The sequence below is a fragment of the Coenobita brevimanus genome, chromosome 97 (genome assembly GCF_032717465.1).
Source record: "Coenobita brevimanus isolate Jiangsu-jjx chromosome 97, ASM3271746v2, whole genome shotgun sequence".
NCBI lineage: Eukaryota > Metazoa > Arthropoda > Malacostraca > Decapoda > Coenobitidae > Coenobita > Coenobita brevimanus.
In genome coordinates this window covers 22,599,368-22,622,529 of record NC_137050.1, presented here as the reverse complement: position 1 = coordinate 22,622,529, position 23,162 = coordinate 22,599,368, and the positions used below count along the sequence as shown (strand labels likewise).

The following is a 23,162-nucleotide window of genomic DNA, read 5'->3' as shown; positions in this document are numbered from 1 at the left end:
GAAAGACAAGGAAAAACCAGAGTAATGCAAAGCGAAACCACGGACGCTTAGACAGGGAAGTTAATATATTATAATCGCAAGCACAGCAGAAGGAAGGAGGGAAAGGAAACTAAATACAATATGCTTAGTACACAACAAAAGCCTTGAAATGACACAATGCATGATTCACTGACGACCAAGGAAGAGACAAAAGCAAATGTGCACGGTATGACAAGACATTAGGGCAGAAATCATGAAGAAATAAGCGACTCACCAAGGCAAGGCAAGATCTGGGTAAAGAAAAAAAAAATATTTATATATAAGGCAGGGCAATGTGGAGCAACGTACGACTATCACGGCAGAGAATAACTGGAAATTACTGCACAAGGAAGTTAGTAGCGAAACAAGGCAGGCAGGATAGAACCATGCAGAGCAACGCATAAAAATGCGGGACGCACCCGGAACAAGACTATACGAGGCAGGCCAAGGATGAACAAAAAGGAGCAATATTGTATGAACGCAGGACAATGCAAATCAAGGGGCAACTCACGCAAAACATCAAGGGTAATGTTGGTGGAGACCGAGACTCCGAGTCCATTGTCAGCCTCGCAGGTGAAGACCCTCCCATGGTCGCTCATCCCGGCCCTTACTCGCACCTCAGACCTGAAAAACAAACCAAGTCAACGCATTTGAGCAGGCACAGTATGTGTTTTGCTGAGCGATGTTCCTGCTCTCTAGCTGTTGTGTGGCGTTGGCTCTATGTTGTGATGCGTTGCATTTTTTAAGTGTAGTGTTGCAGTTGTTCTGTGTTGTTGCTCCAGTATTGTTTTGTGTTCATGCTGCGTGGTGTTACTGTATTCCGGTTTTTAAGTTGTGTTGGCTGTGTAGTGATGCTTATGTTGTGCAATATTCCTGCTGTGTAGTGCTGCTCCAGAGTTGATGTGTGGTGCTGCTGCGTCTTATTTTACGGTTCTGGTCCTGTGTTGTATTGTGTTCTTGCGGTGTGGTGTTGCTCCTGTGTTGCTTTGTGTTTCAGCTGTATAATGTTGCTTCTGTGTTGATATGCAATGTTGCTTGCATGTAATGTTGTCTCTGTGTTGATGTGCGGCGTTGTTGCTGTCTTGCAATTTAGTGTTCCTGTGTTATTTTTTGTTCAAGTTGTGTATCGTTACCCCAGAGTTAGTGTACTGTTACTGCTGAGGTTATTTTTTCTGGACCCAGCACAGTGGTCAGTTTTGAAGGTTAGAGCATAAGGGCAATGTTACGCAAACAGGCATTATAAAAATATTGCTCCATAGTGCTCATTCCCTGTAGTCATGTTGTATTGTATTCCTACCGCGTTGTGCTGATGCTGATGATGTTGCTGTTGACAGCGTTCCTCGCATCTACCCTTACTAGCGAGTGTTTTTGATATGCTGTATCGTTGCTGATGTGTGTGCTGTTACTGATGGTGGTGTTGATGTGTAGTATTGTTAATGTGTGGTGTTCTGTGGTATTAATGATGTGTTGCCTGGTGTTACCGATGTGTGGTGCTGCAAATACACTCGTATGTTACTGCTGATGTGGTGCTGATGTGTAGTGTTGCTAATGTGTAATGTTGATATGAGCTACCGCTGATGTGTTATGTTGCTAACGTGTGACGTTTAATGTGCTGAAGTACTGTGATGTGTTGAGTATGGATATACTGTCGTGGTACAGTGCAGTGTTGCTTTTGTACCGTAATGCACCTATTATCTTGAAGTAAAAATGTTGCTAATATTGTAATATAATGTTGCAACGTTATCGTGGCTACATGTTGCAGCATGGAGTTGCAGTCTGGTGTCGTAATATTGTTCTGCTGCTAAGCTGTTTATTGTTTCAAGTGTGTGTGTGTGTGTGTGTGTGTGTGTGTGTGTGTGTGTGTGTGTGTGTGTGTGTGTGTGTGTGTGTGTGTGTGTGTGTGTGTGTGTGTGTGTGTGTGTGTGTGTGTGTGTGTGTGTGTGTGTGTGTGTGTGTGTGTGTGTGTGTGTGTGTGTGTGTGTGTGTGTGTGTGTGTGTGTGTGTGTGTGTGTGTGTGTGTGTGTGTGTGTGTGTGTGTGTGTGTGTGTGTGTGTGTGTGTGTGTGTGTGTGTGTGTGTGTGTGTGTGTGTGTGTGTGTGTGTGTGTGTGTGTGTGTGTGTGTGTGTGTGTGTGTGTGTGTGTGTGTGTGTGTGTGTGTGTGTGTGTGTGTGTGTGTGTGTGTGTGTGTGTGTGTGTGTGTGTGTGTGTGTGTGTGTGTGTGTGTGTGTGTGTGTGTGTGTGTGTGTGTGTGTGTGTGTGTGTGTGTGTGTGTGTGTGTGTGTGTGTGTGTGTGTGTGTGTGTGTGTGTGTGTGTGTGTGTGTGTGTGTGTGTGTGTGTGTGTGTGTGTGTCTGTGTGTGTGTGTGTGTGTGTGTGTGTGTGTGTGTGTGTGTGTGTGTGTGTGTGTGTGTGTGTGTGTGTGTGTGTGTGTGTGTGTGTGTGTGTGTGTGTGTGTGTGTGTGTGTGTCACAGAAGAGAACGCAAGAACACAAATAATGAGCGAACTATACAATTGCTTTTGGTTGCTTGTGTTATGTTGCTATGTTGTGTTGCCGTTATGCATTAGTACTGTGGTGTTGTATTGTACTGTTGCCTTCTTACGCTGCAACTGTCTGTGCTCTTCCTAAATACTCCTGAAGAAACCAGAACACGCTTATGTAGAAGTTGATAAAGTTCTTGTTCAGCTTTTCAGAAAACTCTCCCATAAACTGCAGCATGAGAATTATCAAAACTTACAAATAAAAGTAGCATAAATAAATGCAACTGCAGTGTTTATTTCCAAGAATTATATGCAGTCCAAGAACTAGGTGCAAAAATTGATCCATAAAAGTCAGTACGTCACTCCACATCCACACAACAAATGAAACAAATTTTTCCTCGCCAACATGAATTGCTACGGTAGTTCCTGACGATATTTCATCAACTGCAGCACCGCTTTTGTAACACGGAAATGGTAAAATGGCGGACCTGACTGAGCTGAAGTTTTTCTCGTTGTCTTTTTACGGCCACAGGGATGTTCATCCGGTGATCCTGAATGTCCTCGTGTATAATTGAGCGTCTGCCAGTGGCTTGTGCTTTTTGCACCGTTGTGTCCACTGCATTTGGTCAGTGTTCCATGAGCAGTTCTTTTTTTTCACGTGTTTTGAAAATTTGCAAATATTATTTCTCGCAAATGCAACATTCTGATATACAATATATACAGCGTATACAGAATAATATGTTCTACCAATAGCATGTATGTTCTTGATTTTCTAGACCTTTCCATACACCAGAAACCGGAATGATATTTACGTTTCGGGATATTAGTAGCAATTTCATTGCAATCTGTCTCGCTCCAAAATGTAAGAAAATAAATCATAGTTTCTCCTCTGTCTATCATGCTCGACGCACGACTTTAAACGCCAGCAAAAAATGTTTCAGCTTATGAAAATGAGTTCATATATACTGCAGACAAAAGCTCTGTAGTTACTAAACAGCTATCCTACTTCTTCGTAAGAGGCAGTTAAAGTGTACATTGAAATGAGAGTTTACCATAAAACTAGCCAATTTCAGGAAACGTAATGCAATCTTCTTCACTTCACTAGTTTAATCACTACAAGCTGAAATATCCGGCGATGCCCCAGCTAATAGAAAATAAAAGGAGTTCCAGTTAGTCCCCCTTTTGTCATATTAATCATCAGTCAGTCTGAATAACCTTCGTTAGTTCTAATTATATGATTCGTCAGTTAATCTAAATTATGTTCTCCAGGCCCAAGCTTAAAATTTGCACATTCTGCTCTCTCTTCCTGCACCGCTCGTCCAACCTGCTCCGCTCCAAGTGTCTTTGGACGCATCGAAAAACGTGTAGTTTCAATAGTTTCAATCTGGATCAACAGGCCACTAAGAAAATCCACCTTTTTGCATTTTATCAACGTTTCGCAATTTTTGCAGCTTCAAGGTACACATTTAAACTTGCTGTAAAAAGTTACACCTGTATGGACTGTTTAGAGAGTTTTCTATACATCCTGTTCGATTTCTCTAGAGATTTCAGCCATCCAGTAAGAGGCACAGAATAAAACTCAGATGCTTGGTAATAAGGTCAGCACACTAATAAAAACGCGATTATAAACAAAAAGGAGCACTCAGAGAGTACAACACCCGCACTCCCTAACATGCTCATGGGCCGATATTTACCTTTGCCCTGTCAATTTGATTTTCTACTGATTCCTTGCAAAATCGAAATAATTCATTCTCTTTTTCCCTTAACCCTTCCACTACACTAAGAAGATAAATCTGTGTGAGTTTACTTCGCCCAGTGACCTTTTCCTGTGACTGACCGACTGTTCTCATAATTGAATCATTATATCCTTGTTTAACCTGAAAACATCCACAATGTTTAGTCTACATCAGATAAAAACTTTTAGTTGACCTTTCCATGTGTTCTTGACCTTTCGCTTACTGATCTTAAAGCAATTGATCACACAGTCGGGGGATCCTAAACTCATCCAGAGCTTCATCCAAATCAGAAATAGCCCGTTTTAGTTATTTTGTTCACACACAGACGCACAAGTCAAACTTTAGCCCGGCCCTATGATTTTCACCTCTTACTGATTGTTCTCAAAACTGAATCCCTTCCGTGATACCTACCTTTTAACCCTTACGTCAGAATAACCTTGCACTGTGACCTCGGCATTTGACCTTTCACCGTGACCATGGCTTTTGACTGGATGTTCTCAAAATCGAATTTTTTTATTCTTCTGCCATGCCACAAAGTTTGCTCTAAAGCTGATAAAAACCTAAAGATCACATCATCATGTGATTTTGACCTTTGACTCATTATTCCATTAGCCGATCGGTTTACTCCTTGTCTGGCCATCAGTCTCTCCACCAAAATAGGTTAACATCGGATCAAGACAGAGTTATTTTGCTAAAAAAAAAAAAAAAACACGGGTCAAGGTAGGTATTGAACTCTGAATAATTGTTTTCAAAACTGAGCCCTTTTCTTCATGCCTTACCCATAACCCTTCCTTGACTTCTGACCAACGGTTCTAAAAAGCAATAGGTTTACTTATTCACTGAGCTGCAAATCTTCCTTTAGGATTGGTTAAAACCGAGTAAAAACTGTTCGAGTAACTTTGTTATCTACACACACACACACACACACACACTATGCGCGCGTGTATGTGTGCACCAATCAAAACATAATATGAGCAAATGGTTTCCTGAGTGTAGGTGTAAAAATTATAGCAATTTACTCCTATACATTTAAAGCTGCTCTCTCTCTCTCTCTCTCTCTCTCTCTCTCTCTCTCTCTCTCTCTCTGTATGTGTGTGTGTGTGTGTGTGTGTGTGTCTGTGTAAGCCGTATGGGGGAAGCGGTGGCTCAATCGGTAGAGAGGTGGCCTGCAGTCCTACCTTGTCCAGGCTCTAATCTCCGCTGGGGCAGGGAACATTTTAAGGATTTGAATTTAATAAAATCAGACTTTACTGATCTACCAGAAGACCCACCGACATGTTGTAAACATACCCCCGCTAATACCAATACACCATCCTTGCATGAGACAGTCCTAGCATATATTTTGTATGAATGGAGGGGGTGTTCGTGCCGAAGTGGTGACATGTAGAGAGGTGTATGGCATGTAGAAGGACTACTGGGCCTTGACAGCAGGCTCTGAAGCCAATGCACAGAGTCGGACACACACACAAAAAAAAAAAGTTTGGAACTCATCCCGTTGGTGAAGCCAAGTGGCCAAGTAAGAAGGCTGGTGGGCAGGTGGGTGGAGTGGGTTGGTGGGTGGGTAGGTAGGTGGACAAGCAGGGTAGGCAGAGTGAGTGTGGTGGGCAGGGTGGGCAGAATGAGTGGGCAGGTTGGGCAAAGTGGATAGAAAGGATGGGTGAACAAGGTGGGTGGGCTGGGTGTTGTGGGTTGTGTGGGTGGGCGGATGGATGATTTGGTAGGAAGACGGGTGATAGTTTAGATGGGTGGGAGGGTGAGTTGGTGGACAGGGATGAGTGCTGTGGTGAAAGTGGTTAGATTGGGTTGGATTTTAGGAACAACAAGTCAAAGGTCAAGATCACAGGTATCAAACTATCGCCTGGCAGGTGTTAACTTAAAATTTCTTATTCAATTTACACAAAATCTGGGGGCATATGTTGAGGATAAGGCAAAAACGAAGGAATTCGGTTTTGAGAACAGTCAAAGATGATGGTACAAGGCAGGGTCAAAGTTCGAGCCAAGTGTCTATCTGTGAGAAAGATAAATATATATCTAACACAATTTTGATATGATTTATTCCTGACTAGCAGTTCTGAGAATCAGCCAAGATTTTAACTCGTTTTTTAAACGAAAAAGTCATTGGTCAAGGTCATATGGCAGGTTCAACATATGCAATTTTTATTCGATTTTGACCAAACTTTGTCGAGGGGTTCAGGGTACAGAAAGAATAAATCTGTTTAAGATTAATCAGTCAATTACCTAGGTCACATGGAGAAGTCAAATTTCAAGGTCATAAGGCTAGGTCAACTCAAAAAGTTTTTATTTGATGCGGAAGAAAGTCGGTGGAAGAGTTAAATGTCAAGTAAGAATGAAGTCAATTGAGTTTGAGAGTAATCGTTGGAATGTCAAGGTCACAAGGTCCCTTAGACCACCTGACGGTCATGAATACTTCACACTGTAAGTGGTCCTGCTTATAATTATCGGAAACTGATATAATGAAGCGAGCAGGGTACTGGAAGAACGTGGGGTCAAGGAGTGGCTACAGCCATCAAAAGAATTACCAACATGAGTCACGTTAACTTGCATACTAATATAGTTTTAGTTTTGCACTACAAGAAACAAATCATAGTACAACTGGTAGTAGTCCCCACAATGAAAATGATGTGGATAAACTCATGCTCTCCATGCTTTCGATGACAGCTACAGTTGTCTGTAATAAAAAAGTAGAGAGAGAGAGAGAAAGAGAGAGTAAATAGACAGACAGACAGACAGATGGATAGATGGACTGATAAACAGATAGATGAATAAATAAATTCCTTTGGTTGTGAGAAATAGAAGCTGTTGGTTAATATTTTGACAAGGAATTGCTTAAAAATCACATTGGAGAGACAATAAAATAAACAAATAAATGAACGGCTTAGAAGTGATAGATATTATTCCGATTTGTTCTGTTTTGTACAGCATACTTCTGACGCGTTTTTAGGACAAGGAATATAATCTCCCAGATCTTTATGATCGTTTACATATAAATCGGAATCAGAATGTCAACGTACAGAAGAGAGATAACTCCCCTTCGCTTTGGTGGAAAGCCATAATTTTGGGGTACTTTCTTTTTAAGTGCTGACAGTCAAATACTTATTGCTTTACAAAAGTTTTGTCAAGATAAAGCTAGCTAGGCTTCCTTGTCTCTACCTTTGTCCTTTAGTAGGAATACATATCGCAGAAGTGCTTGAGATACCAGGGCCTGCCTGACCTTTACCAGCATGATCGCCTTTAACATCGGATGGATGAAAATATAACGGGGCTGAATGCTGAAGTGGCTTACATGGAGGGTCTGTGTCGGAGCAGGACGTCTAGTGGTTATTGCGTTCAATCGGTTAAGAGAAAGTGGATCTGTTCATTTTTGTATTCCTTCTTTAAATGGCGGGAAAGGTCGAAGTCTGACTGAGATGGTAAAAGAGTTATGAAAGCTAGAAAAATGATACTGACGAATTGGGTAGGTTGCTGTATAGAATTATGTGTATGAATTTGAAGTGCTTGTTTTGAAAATGTATAACCTTGATTTTATCCATCACACCTATTGTTAATATATCTCTGCCATACACGGTAAGAGTTGAATCCAGATTACAACTTTTCTGAACAGGGCAGTAAAAGCTGACAAGAGCTCAGGTCAACACTAACACTGTTCTGTATAACACATGCAGTCTTCATATGTTTCTGTGTGCCATATTGCTAGAACATTAAACCTGCATTTCGCTCCACAGATAATGATTCACTGTACTCGTATATATAGACAATAATTAAATGTTCTTATAAATGAATAAATTTTGGGGCTTAAGAAACATTTCTAACCATAAAATAAATTAATTATATGTCACACACTTGTTCTAGGTGTTCAGTCACACTATAAAGCTGCCTTGACTTTTCGCGTTTTAAAATAAGACAAAATTGTCGGGAAAATAAGAAAAAGCTCGCTCTTTGCTTGTCATTAGTAACACTGTTTCCCTTTTAACTGAATTATATGAAGCTACCGGTGACATTATATATCTGAGAATGCTTACTTGTGTCGTACCGTCTCCATATTACTACTCCTTTTGAGAAAGAGACTCCGTGTTGGATAAGCGTCACAGTTTCCAAGGTAGTGGATTTCAAAACATCAATCTGAGGAGCTACTCTCCCAAAGAATCTTGTTTATAAACATATTAATATTGTAACTGTATTCACTTTATGAATGTCGATCACATTATAAAACTAGAAAGGACTCAAAGAGCGCATACATCCGTCAAAGCTAATAAATTTTTATATAGCCTACTGCTGTTATTCCTTTTCATTACCAGTCGAAAATTTTTATCGCTTCACATAGTTAATTAACTCTGCAGTCTTAGTCTGCCCTATTACACAGCATCATAGAGTGTATACCTTCACCAATACAAAAAAATCTATAGTTTATTCTTCCATCCGGATCCGGGTCCACTTCAAAATAAAATAAACTCTTTCTTGACCCACTGCCCACCTATCCACCAAATGTAGGCAAATTGAAATCCGGAGGAAAAATAAAGAGATGACTTGTATACATTCAAACATAACCTGGTGAAATACATAACATCCGTCCAACTTCGATGACGGAGGTAAGAACGTGTACTTATAGAACGCTGGGGAATATTAAAATAGTTAGCTATAAAGTCACACTCTCATTCAAGTGCTGAAAACAAAAATGATCAAAACTGAATTAACTTACCGGGTTGAGGTAGTTGCCATCAATACTGTGCATTATTGATGCTAGCAGCCCGAAACAGCTAACGTCAGCATTCTGCAAATTAATCATGGCCGTTTTGACTGCTGCGGAATTCTTCATCCTGAATGGTAAGGTCGTCCCAACAGCTTACGTCATCACCTCTGATATTAGTAATCCAACAAAATCTCTAAAGCAGCGTTGCTTTGCTTGAAGTCAAATTAACCATACGCTCTGGAGAGTGCATCGTGTGTTTGTTTCAACTCGGATGATAAATATGACGTAGTTTATTTGAGTTGTTCGATTCCCTGACACTAATAAAACGTTCAATCTACATTTCTACAGAATTTACACGAATGTGTTTTCTTCGTTAATTAAGCAGTGATAAAGTTTATTAGCTGATTATTTCAATAATCCTCTTATAGCAAAAATCTCGCTCACACACTCTTGCACTCACAATATTAGAACACAAATGAGTTAGTGCGAGGGAATGAGAATCTAAGAAACACAGAAAGTAAGATAATGAGGCACTGGGCAGGTGAAAGAGCGCGCGCGCGTGCGTGCGTGCGTGCGTGCGTGCGTGCGTGTGTGTGTGTGTGTGTGTGTGTGTGTGTGTGTGTGTGTGTGTGTGTGTGTGTGTGTGTGTGTGTGTGTGTGTGTGTGTGTGTGTGTGTGTGTGTGTGTGTGTGTGTGTTTGTGTGTGTGTATCAGTAAATTATTGTGTGACAGAGAAAAAGCGCATCAGAGTGTAAAGATGTGATTGACAGTGAATAAGTGCAAGTGTATGAGTGATTGTGTCCGAACTCGTATATAAATGTGAGAGAATGTGAGACAGTGACTGACTAACTGAAAATGTGCGTGCGAAAGTGAATGAGTAAGAGTGTGAAGAATTTCAATAAATATGACCATAAGAAAACTGAAAAAAAAATAAAGAAGCATATGAAAGCTAGTAAGTGACACTGAGTTAATATATGAAAGTGAGTGATTGACAAAATGTGCGTCAGTGTGTGAAAGTCAGGGAAACGGTGTGAGAGTGACAGTAAGTGAAACCGAGTTTTAAAAGTGGTAACGCTGGTTAGAAAGTAACAGAATCGGGGTAAAAGGGAGCAAGTGTTTAACAGGGTATAAAAGAGAGAGAGAGAGAGAGAGAGAGAGAAAGAGAGAGCAAAATATATCATATCCACTGGAAACGCGCGTCTGCGGTTACAAAATATCTGCCTAAATAAATCTGTACACTTATACGTATTCTGGCAACCCCACAAGAAAAAAAGGAATACAATAACGGGTAACCTCCATCGTCTATACTACAGTACCAGGGAAGCATACAGGAAGGCATATGTTTTTTTTTTAAGAACAACATCGCTGAAATGATATAATGAGAGGGAAAGTGTATAGAACAACTGAACCGAGTCTGCAGGTGTTTGTTCGAGAACCAGACGATTTTATTCCGAACAGCTGAAGGGTATAATTATCTATTCTTTCTAGGTTGGAATGTTCCTCTAAAGTGAAATAAAATTCTATAGAGGAAGATAGAATAAACTACAAAAAAATATGAGTGGATGATGGTAAGAAAGGCCATGGCACAGAGAGAACATAAATCCACCTTTGCCTTAACAGTTCCTAAAAAAAAAAAAAAAAAAAAGAATAAATAAAAAACAGCAAGCACCTGAATCCGTCTTCGCATCCGCATCCCTGGAATGCGTAAAAGACTGAGGAAAAGTAGAAAGAGAAGAATACTATTATGGCGAAGAAAACAGAATGCCACTGGATAACAAGTTGGAAATCAGAGAAGCAAAAGGTCATTAAGTTAAAAGATCTGTGCGAGACTACATCTCTCTCTCTCTCTCTCATATATATATATATATATATATATATATATATATATATATATATATATATATATATATATATATGAAACGCACACTCTACCACTGTACCACAGTGTACCACCGAGGCTCCATATCATCATCATCACCAGCAGCAGCAGCAGCAGCAGCAGCAGCAGCAGCCACAACTATACCTCATACCACCTAATCTGGCCAGGCATGTATGGCAACACTGTTCCTGCCGAGATTCTGATTGGCTGGAGGTGTTTGTTCGATTCGTTGTTGCTAAAACTGCTACTCATCAGATATGATACTGAGCTTGTCGACAACATAATCGTCAAAAACAATAAGATATTCGTTATATAGTTATAAGCAATGAAATTTTCGTAGGAAGATAGAGAAATGAGTCAACAAAGTATTATAACAGTCCAAGTCAAGGTCAGCATTCGAACAATTCCTTTAAATCTCCAACACTCCCTAATATAACAGAAAATTAAGGAAACCTGCTTAATCTAAGCGTTGGTATAACATTCTAATTTTAAGATCAGTCCGTACTGTGATAACAGAAGATATATAATGAAATAGTTTTCCTTTAGCCTACTTTGATTTTTCGCGATTTTTTCAAGCCTCCCTCCCCGCAGAACTAGTCTTTTCATTAGAATTTTTAATTATTCAGAGTTGTGGCACGATTTAAGGGTGCAGACTGATCTCAAAATTTAAATGTGTTATACGAACGCTTAGACTAAGCAGGTTTCCTTTAATTTTCTGTTATATTAAGGAGTGTTGGAGATTTAAAGGAATTGTTCGAATGCTGACCTTGACTTGGACTGTTATAATACTTTGTTGACTCATATCTCTATCTTCCTACGAAAATTTTATTGCTGATAAGTATATAACGGATTTCTTATTGCGTTTGACGATTGTATTGTCGACAAACTCAGTATCATATCTGATAATAAAAAGAGTATCAGTTTTAGCAACAACGAAATCGAACAAACACCTCCAGCCAATCAGAATCTCGGCAGGAACAGTGTTGCCATACATGCCTGGCCAGATTAATTGGTATGAGGTATAGTCCACTGCTGAACAAAGGCCTCCCCCAGTCTTTTCCACGAATTCCTTGACTGAGCGATCTTCGCCACGTTTTCCCTGCAAATTTCTCTGTCTCATCTCTCCATCTCCTGTCTGGCCTTTATCTGCTGCGCTTACATTCTCTTGGTGTCCAGTCAGTAAGCCTCTTGCTCCATCGGTTATCCCTTATTCTTGCTATATGGCCTGCCCACCTTCATTTCTGTTCCTTTAAAACCCCCACAATATCTTTGAGGCTCCTATATATATATATATATATATATATATATATATATATATATATATATACATACATATAGATAGATAGATAGATAGATAGACAGATATATACAGTATATATATATATATATATATATATATATATATATATATAATCATCATCATCATCATCCGGACCTCCTTTCCCACCCTAGGGCAGGGTGAGGAGTAGCAAGGTCCAGACAGCCCAAATTTCCCCAATCCAATGGGCCACTCTTCCATTCACTCATCATTCAAGCCCCCGGAATCCTGGCTCTATCGGATACACCAAAAACATTCACCACGTTCTGTAGCTTCACACAATTGTATCCGATATATAAATATACATATATTTATGTATGTATGTATACACACATATATAAAACTCTTTTGAGAGTACTGAGGAGGAACATCAGGGCAATGATGATAAATCATGCAGGTGTCCGTCACCATACTGACAAAACAAGCATGACATTTTTTTTTTTCATGCGTTCATTCCAAGACCCGTTTCAAGTTCATGGTAGGATAAATCCTTTCTATAAAGTGTATCATTACATAAACTGCAGTGTTTGCAGGTTGTATTTTTAAGACCGACTGCTGTAGCTGTAGAGCAACATTGGTCTGTTTGGCCGAGCAGACCCGTCAATTGTAGGCAAACACTCGCCGCTGCGGGGCCATCCTATGCAATGAACCAGTGTTTCCTTCGGTAAACAGCGCCTCATTGAAGCGAGGCATTGTCACTCTGTGGAGTCACTTAAAGAAGTTGACAGCACCACATCAAATGAGTGAATAATGGCTGCCACCACCTATGTTTGAATGTATAATATGAATCCTTCGAAGTTTAGTTCTCTTACTGACTGTCCCCTCATGACTCCTAGTGGTCTAAACATACAGCATTTCTAGTTAAGTGTGAAAGTATTGCCTTACATACAACAGTCGGATACTCAGGAAATTAATGAAGATTTATCTGTCAAGTAAAACTGCTTGCAGGCAAGTAGGTCGAACTATGATAACTAGGCCTTGGGCCTTCCAGCCACTTTAAAGAGGGATATGTGATTTGTTGTTACAGCTACTCTTCAGCATAAGCATGTACATTATAACACTGGCAGCTTAAAAAATCGCAGATAAGCTTGGTAAGAACATTTTTTTCTTTCTATATTTACCTCGTAACGGTGCCGCCATAGAGGCCCGGAGAGCGCGTGGATTTTGGTGCTTGGAGATGCACGTCGTCTGGCCGCCAGGTGATGGTGGAAGGCGGGAGGCTGGAGGACGTCTGACAGATGAGGGTGGCCCACTGATCCGCCTCCACGCTGCTCGGGCTCACCCATCCCGTCACCTCCCACGCCCAGACTGTCACACCTCACAGTTATTGCAGTAGCAGTAATAACATTACGCACTTATAACACAACATCCCGTGTTACCAGAATTTGGCATAGCATACTTAACACCCACGAAATGTTGTTCCCTTTTATACACAAATACACAAACATACACTGATTTCAGATTACATGCTCTTGGGATAACATAATTCAGGCTTCCACAACTCATGGGGATAAGCCCAGAGGAATTTTTAACAAAAAGTTCACCATGTAGTCTGGGGAGAAAAAAGCCTGATACAATCCACGGAAAACAATTCCCAAATAATCAGTCGAGATAACGCTATGCTGTGTTACGTGAGATGGCAAGGAACAGGACACCGAGAGGTTATGCTACTGTGCCCCCAAACTGAGTCGTACGAAAGCAAACTGTCTGAGCATATGAAAAAGACTACTCATCCCCAAATACTGGTGGAAATCAGAACAAACTCGTATACCCATCCTCCCTTCCTAATTACTAATAGTAATAATAATAATAATAATAATAATAATAATAATCTATCTGTCTATCTATTGCCAAACGCCTTAATCCCGGAAGGGGTGGCCATAAACAAATCGCCTCCATGCCGCCCTCTCCCCTGCCATTTCACTGCCCTGCTCCCAACTCACACCCCACTCTAATATACCTCTCCATTCCATCCATTCATCTCATCCTTGGCCTCCCCCTCCCTCTCCCCTCCTTCACCTCACTCACATACTCTCTCCTCGCCAGTCCCTCACTCCCCGTCCTCTCCATATGGCCAAACCACCTCAATGTACTTCTCCTAACGCTTTTTATCACATCCACATCCACACCACAACGCTCCTTCACTTCCTCATTTGTCAGTCTGTCTCTCCATGAGACTCCACATGATCCTCTTTAATAACTAATTACCACAGCTCTCACTCTTGATTTGTGTCACTTCAAAAAGGTCCAAGCTTCACTTCCATATGTTAGAGTTGATATCACAATACTGTCATGCAGGGACTAATTTACTTCCATGGTCACTTCCCTGTTTCTTATCGCTGTTTTCAAAGAACCAGTAACCTTTCTTCCTTGTTATACCCTTTCAAGCACTTCACCCTCTAAACTTCCGTCCTTTCCAATTACACTACCCAAGTAATTAAACGCACTCAAATTTTCCATTTCCTCATCATCCAACCTCACTCTACACTTAGGGACTTCATTTCTCTCGAATACCATAACTTTGCTCTTCCATACATTCACCTTTAGATTCCGATTCTTACACACACTCCCAAACTCATTCACCAAGCCTTGCAGCTTCCCTTCGTCTTCACTTAACAACAGAGTATCATCTGCAAACAACAGTACAGGGAATTTCCAAACACTGCTCGCTCACATTCCAACATCCACTGCCCTACCTTGTATCTCTTTTATAACCCCATCCATATACAGATTGAACAACTATGTAGACATGACACATCCCTGTTTCAATCCTACATTCAGATAGAAAAGTTCATTCAGTGCTGGAAACAGTGTCTAATACCCTCGGTCTGATGTAATGTTGCGCCTACCTCCTTACCAGATGCTGCCATGTAGGCTTTGTTGTCTGTGATATTTTGTGTATATCTACAGCTACTGTCCAAGGTACCAGATCCAGAAATTTCATTTGTGTCCCATGCCTGTTCACCCAGGACTAAAGCTCTTTATAACAGTGTATATCCATTCATCCATCCATCATCCAATCCTACACTGCCCCATGAGAAGCGTAGGAGCCCGGGGCTAGGCAGTTGGTCCCAACATTTAAGATGAGAGTGTATTATCAATCTATTTATTGCCAGATATCTTAATCACTTAACGGGTGGTCACAAACAAATCTCCTCCATGTCGCCCTGTCCCCCGCCATTTCACTGGCCTTCCCCCAGCTCATGCCCCCTTCTCTCATATACCACTCCACTTCAACCCTCCATCTCGTCCTGTCCCTCCCTCTCCCCTTATCCACTTCACTCACATGCACTCTTCTCGTAGTCTCTCGCTCTCCATCCTCTCCACGCGTCCAAACCACCTCAGTGCATTTCTCCTAACGCTTTCTGTCACAACCACATCCACACCACATCGTCCCCCCACTTCCTTATCTGTCTGTCTGTCTGTCTGTCCGTCTCTCTCTCTCTGTCTGTCTCTTCACATAACTCCACATTCTCCTCTCAAATTACTCATTTCCACTGCCCTCACTCTTGACTCGGGCCCTTCCAACAAGGTCCAAGCTTCACTTCCATTTATTAGAGTTGGTATCACAATACTATCATGCAGTGACCCTTTAATTTCCATGCTTACATCGCTTTTTTGTTATCACTGTTTGCAAAGAACCAGCCACTTTTCTTCCTTGTTGTACCCTTTCAAACACATTATCTTCCAAACTTCCATCCTTACTCATCACACTACCCAAATACTTATATGCACTCACATTATCCATATCCTCATCATCCAAACTCACTGTACATTCAGTGACTTCATTTCTCTCGAAGACCATAACTTTACTCTTCCCTATATTCACCTTTAGATTAAGTTTCTTTCACACTCTCCCAAACTGATTCACCAAGCCCTGCAGTTCCTCTTGGTCTTCACGTAACAAGACACTATCATCTGCAAACAACAATACAGGAAATTTCCAAATGCTGCCCTCCCTCATTACAGCCACTCCAACATCCACTGCTCTGCCTTGTATCTAATTTATAACCCCACCCATATACTGACTAAACAACAATGGAGATATGATACATTCCTGTTCCAACCCAACATTTAGACAGAAAAATTCACTCAGTTCACTATCCACCAGCACTGCAGCCTTAGCACCCTCACACATACGCTTCACGGCATTCAACAACTTCCCATTTACTCCACGATTGTTAGTATTCTTCACATTCCTTGTCAATCCACTCTGTCATGTGCTTTCTCCAAATCCATGAAGGCTGCATACAACTTCTTTCCCTTCCCTAGAAACTTTTCCACTAAAGACCTAAGGATGATTACCTAATATACACAACTTCTCCCCTCCCTATAACCTCCCTGTTCTTCTCCAGCTAATTCCTTCTTCTGTCAGTAAGTATCCTAGGATATATTTTGCCTATTACACTAAGAAGACAAATGCCTTTCTGATTACCAAACACTGTTTTTCCCCGTTTTCCTCTGAACAGGGGAATAATTATACCTGACTTCTAATCCTCCGGGACTCTACTTTCCTCCCAGACCAATCTGCATATCATCTATATTCATTCTACTACCATCTCTCCCCGATGCTTCATCGTTTCACCACACAGTCACTTCCTGGGGCTTTCCCCATTTTGATTTTCTTCATTGCTTCCACTGCTTCCATCCTACTGATCTCATATTCCCTTCTTACCACCCTTCTTCTCCCAGCTATTCCCCAGCCACTTATACTCGCATTACTTTCATTCTCTATGTTTAACAGTTCCTTAAAGTGTTTTATCCATCTGCTCACTTTTTCTCTCTTCTCCACTATCAGTCAACAGTTTTTGTCTTTCACTCCACTACTACTTTATCACCCTCTCTAATTCTCTTTACCTCCTTCCAGAACATTTCCCTACATTCCCTTTATTTTGCACTCAAATTTCTTCCAAATTCCACATCCACTCACTTGCTACTCTCTTTTACTAATCTTTTCACCTCTCTCTTCCATCAATTTCCTCCACGCCTCTGTTTCCCATCCACTCAATATATGCTTTCATCTTTTGCCCCACAGCTTGCCTCACCACTTCATTAAGCCATGATGTTCCTTGCACCCCGTATTGTCTTCTCTTTACTCCACACATCACTTCATATGCTGCACAGATTTCTTCTGTGAAAATCTTCCAAGCATCTTCCCTGTCCCCTATCTGCTCCAAATCATATTTACCCAATTGCTCCTCCACTTCTCTATTTTATTTTGCCTTTTTTCCATCCTCTTGCAACCTTTCTACCCTCCTTGTATGGACTACCTCCTCTTGTCCTTCCCTCCTTCTATGCCTCCATTGCACTTCAACCTTGATTTTCACCATCACCAAGTGGTGGTCAGAAAGTCCACTCCCCCAACCTCTGTATACTCTTGCATCCATTATATACAGTCTCATTCTGTCATCCACACACACATAATCAATCATTGCCTTTTGCTCATTCAGTTCACCACACATCCTTCTCATCACTCGCCACATATACCTGTGGATCATTTTGTGCCTAAAGGGGTATTGGCTATCACCAACCCCCTCCCTGCACAAATCTCCACTCGAGCACTACCATTCTCATCCACTTCTGCAGGGACACCCCACTCACCAACTACTCCATACACCTTCACATTCCCTACTTTTCCATTCATATCTCCGATCAAAAACAGTCTCATTCCCCTCAACCTTTTCCATGCATGCTTCCACACTTGCACATAACTCTTCTTTCACTCTGTTTGCACGTTCTTGCGTTGGCGCAGACACACACGCAATCGCCCACGTTTGTAGTCCCACTTTCAGTTTTAACCACACAATCCTTGAACCAACTGATTCATACTATCTTGTATTCTCCTTCCATCTCTTGCACACAACAATACATACACCCTCTTTTACCCTCTCATTGTCACCTACTCCCACGCATATACCCAATCTATTCTCCCAATCTCTCACAATCTCATCTTTTCATTTAGTCTCAGTTAATCCACATATTCGTGGTAGGTGGTGGCGACCATCATCCACTCCCTTGATGTAGTGCTGCCTACTTCTTCCTTAGCCTTTATCATTCCTTTTCTGTGCCTGCCCTCCTCTCTTCCTATTCCTCCCATCTTTCCTGTCACTTATTGTTGCTTTTCTTTCATTTACAGGTGGCTTTACATTGACTGACAAGCCAAATGGTTTCCTGTAAGCCAAGAAACCATTAACAACGCTGGGTGGTAACCGTATAACCAAACCACACATGCCCCCTACGTGTCAACAAGTGGGTTGGTTGAAGATTAGTGCCCCTCCCCGTAAAACAAACTCAAAGTCAAATGGCCATCCCTTACGGGATTATGGCGTCTGGCAATAGATAGACAGATAGATAATCCACATATCCACTTTTACACCCTCAAGCACCTGGACACTCGCTCTTTTTCACCTCATTATTTACTTCCCTTATATTCCATGTTTCAGTCCATAACATGTCCATTGACCAGTCCCTTGTAGTCAACTGTTGGTCCGTCTTGATCTGTGGCTTCTTGTTTGAATTTTTAGTTAGTTGTTTTCCGGGGGTGGGGGGCACTAACCCTCCACCAACCCACTTGTTGACACGTAGAAGGCAAGTGTTGGTTGGTTATAAGGATACCGCCCAGCGTATTAAATGATTTCCTGGTTTACAAGAAAATCATTTGGATTGTCAATCAGCGTAGAGTTACCCGAAACAGAGTACCACTACACAGAGTGAGTGGATGATAGGCGGCCCCACTGACCATGTCATAAGATTGAGTTGTAGGTTATATTATGAAATCAAGGAATATACCCAACCTTGCCCAATTCTTTGTTTGTAATGCAGAAAAACTGTGGGAATTTTAGCGATCATATCCCCGCACTGTAGTATTAAATAATTCGCTTATATATATATATATATATATATATATATATATATATATATAGGCTAGTTATTTAAGACTACAGTACATGCATATGGTCGGTAAAATTCCCACACTTTTTCTGTTTATGCAAACAGTGATTTCCTGGCAATGGGTAAAATTAGTTTTGCTTATTTACATTATTTTTTATTCGACAATTATTTTTTATATTAATATTCATAGTTTCTGATCCAAATGAACTGTTGTGATGGTACTTCTTTTCGAGGGTAGTTTAATTATTCAAATGTGGTACATTTTCAGGTCAAACTGGAGTATGTAGAATAGTCGGGAAAAGCAAACTGAAGCAAGGACCAATATCAGACAAAAACATAATTCTTTATGCCAAGGAAAATGAAAAAATAAAAATGTGTGGAAAGGATATATAAAACAATGAAATCAGCAAGAGCCAAGAACAAATTTAAAAACTCAGAAAACAAATTACAATTGCCAACATTCCCATAGGAATGCATGATGGTCTCTGCACTGCTATAGTACACTGATATACTATTATACAAATTGCCATGAAAATTAATGAACGCTCAGGAGCACAGAATCCCAAATTTGTGTATGATTGGTTTGATATCTGACCCCATAAAATGCTTCACAAGACTTAAATAGATGAAAAATGAAAAGATGTCTGTGGACATTTGTTCAAGAAACAATCATGCTAAGTTTAAAGCAAACAGGTAAAAATTAAAGGATTGACATCAGGCTATAAAAGCGCTTGGAAGAAAGAAACTGAGAAGATACAGTAGTAGTGAGAAGAATTACTAAAAGACTTTAACAAAGGTAATAAAAAGATAAGGGACCAAGTACTATAAAACACATTAAACCAAAATTAGAGACCCAGCAGATTAATATGAGCTCACAGCGGACGGAGAGTGTGGTGTGGGCGATCATGGGCGTGCTGGTGGCTGGGCTGGACACCTGACATGTGACCTGTTCTCCGTTGTCTGCAGGAGTGACCTCCAGGTGCGCTCGGACTCGGGTCACACCTCGTTCGTCCTCCTCTACGCTTGACACCAGCTGCTTGCCACCCTTATGTAGCCTGGATACAGTACATGAAGGGGTATTTCAAGTGAGAAAGAAAAGATTACGGCTCCCAATTAGGAAAATTTACTTATTTTGTTGTTGATCTTTAACTGGTAACTCAAAATCTTCTGACCTACATAGTGCGTAGTTTAATTTAGAGGAATGCCTGAGCATAGGAATCAAGCAATACAGGCTGGACTGAGCTTTTAACAAATACGCACAGAAGAAACATGCCTTCTATGGGTGCTGTAAAGTAAAAGCTTCTCTGCCTACTTTTAATGCATGGCATTATGTCTACAATTAATATCATTGTAATTCATTATTGTATAATGGAACTCTCCCTTCACATAAGAGGAAGATCCATTCTCCAATGTTCTGGCAAAGTATGATCAAATCCACCAGTTTTTTTTTTTTTAATCTGCCTTACCTTAGCATACTTTATACAATCATTAATATTAAGATTACGTTAATTAGTATCATAATGACTTATCAGCATTCAAGACAGGCTTTTTCTAATACAACATTAAAAAGATATCAGGTAAAACGTTTGTGGTGTATGTTTCACGTACAGAACAGGAGTCCTTTTGACGTCAGGGTCCCGAATGTGATCTAGTTTTGTAATTAAGGAAATATAATTAACAGAGTACAACTAATAACAAGAAAATGCCAGTAAAAAAATTCTGGCAGATTAGTATCTTTTAGTTCATGTATAAAATCTACATAGAATAAACTGGATTTGTGAAAAATGGTCATCGCCATCTAGACCAGCCTCACCACACTCAAGCATTCTGTTTCTTTATGACAAAGGTCATAAAGGACATAATAGAGATAACTGGCTAGAAAGGCATATAAGTAATTTAAAAAAATAAATAAATACTAAATTCTCTTAGACGAAAGGCACATTATTATAGGCACAGATACAGTATATCCCCACAGTACGCAAGTTCCGGGTAGGCAATCCCCCTTGTATGCGAGGACATTTTTTTTTTTTACTTTAGTGTATTTTTTATTAGTACGTGAACTGAACTCCTTGTAAACGACATGGGCAGCAGAGTGGCCCAAATCCGGGGTTACCCCGAGTATGCGACACTACCCCCCCAAGAAGCGATAACGGTTGCCTACACTCCACCCACCTTGAGCAGGAGATAGCAGCAGAAAAGGCAGCAACACCAGTGATGGAGAGTGAAGATTTGATCATGATGATCAGCAGGGTACTGTGTGCCCTTGATAACTACTAGGAATAATTCATGGATATCAAACACTCTCAGTTGCAAGTGGAGGAGGTGATGTCTTCACTGGACAGAACCTTCCGCTACTACGCCAACAAGAACAATCAGGAAGTAAACAGACGGAAGGAAACACTCATCACCCGTTTCCTTCGGCTTGAACAAAGTGAGGAATCACTCCCTTCAACATCAGAAGGACCATATCCTGAGGAGGATCACGAGGCTGATTCGATGTCTGAGGTGTCAGAAATAGACTTTGAAGGGTTTATGAACGAAGTGAGTGCATTAGGTAGCGAAAGTGTTGAAAGTGCTGGTGACGACACGCCTGTTGTCCTCTTGGGTAAAGGTGAGTAGCCATATTCTTGTTGGTTTAGTTAAGCCATATCCTTGTTGATTTACCTAGTAAAGCCATAATCTTGTAGCTTTATTTTATCTTAGGTAATATGTCTTAGATAGTTTCCCTGTATAGTACAATACTTAGGTCTGAAAGGCGTCTCAAGGGTTGCCCATGAAGGGGGGTGCCGCCCATTTGTAATTTTTCTCATAAGTTTATGTATTCATAGTACACGAATTCCTAGTACGCGACGTCCTCTGCCACCCATATAGGCGCGTACTAGGGGGATGTACTGTATGTAGAAGCACAAATACAAAACTGAATTTTTAGCTATACGGGAACTTGTTTATTGCTGTAGACCAGAAATCTGTAAGAAACTAAAAACAGTTATTCATAAATGATCGTACCTCTTCTTGAGTTTCGCAACCTAATTATTCACACGAACTGCCAAGTAATTACAAATATAAACAGTAAAAGTGTCAAAAGGGCACACACAAAGTTAACAGAAGTATGTGTGAAACAGAAAAGTAGGTGATGGGGTTAAAAATGACTGATACAAGAGAAACGATGGTGTGAGGTCAAACAATGGGGTGAAATCAGGCAATGGGTACTCTTTGTTTACTATTACTATGCTTTCATCAGTGACAGTCATTTTATCAGACAAGACGTCGGATTGATTGGTAATACGGTGATATTTTGTAAAACTGAGGTGGAATAGTAAAAGTTTTTCATGGTGCGACACTCACTTAAGTTTGTAATAGTTTCAATAAGTACCGAAATTAGTAAAGGTAAATGGTTCCCGTGTTGGTATGTTTGGGGACAAAAATGCAACTGGGGTGGTGGAACATAAGGGCGAGGTGGATGAAGAGCCTGGAAAAATAAGGTGAGCGAGGTATACCCTCCCAAAAAAGTATTGGCCCCTTGGGGTACGATGGTTGTGAAAATGAGCAACTTCTGTAGACACACATGAGTCTATAAATATGGCGTCTCAAAACATATACCACCCAGTAAGTGAATCTTTTTGCAATTTTGAGTTCTAATAACTATCAAAGATAATATTTGCACTTATAATTACAGGATGCCCCTTACATCACAATGCTTCATCCATGTTTCAGAATGATACGTGCTGTAAGTGTGCCGATACTTTTTTGGGAGGGTGTACACACAATCAAATATAATCTTCACACTTTCCCGGCATTACGCTTTGAAACGGTGGACGAGCCATTTGAAAATCTTCTTCATTCACCTTTTATATATGTGTATGCCTGCTAGTCGTATCAACATCTTGTAAAGAATGAAGTTTTTAAATTATGTGTTATTAACTATTATTCATAACTATTTGCCTTGAAGAAAAAAAAACACACACCAACAGCAGCAACGTTCATTATGAATTCTCCAACCACCTGTGTAAAGACACTTTTTTGATCGTGTGTACAAAGAAGTGAATGGAGGTACAGTGAAGATAAGTGAGGTTAGGGAGGTACAGTCAGGGAGGTGAATGCCTTCCTAAGATTTAGTGAACACATCGTGGAAAA

At 40.6% G+C, this 23,162-nt stretch overlaps 1 protein-coding gene across 1 annotated transcript in view; it reads right to left on the bottom strand.

The window, feature by feature from the left end:
- LOC145413610 (nephrin-like) overlaps positions 1-23,162 on the bottom strand; it is a 202,012-nt gene that overhangs the window by 30,987 nt on the left and 147,863 nt on the right. Inside the window, exons 10-12 of the mRNA XM_080283265.1 lie at positions 19,905-20,083; positions 13,259-13,445; positions 530-642 (exon numbers count right to left, since the gene is read on the bottom strand). Coding sequence (XP_080139391.1) covers positions 530-642; positions 13,259-13,445; positions 19,905-20,083 — 479 coding nt within the window. The remainder of the gene's footprint in view (positions 1-529; positions 643-13,258; positions 13,446-19,904; positions 20,084-23,162) is intronic.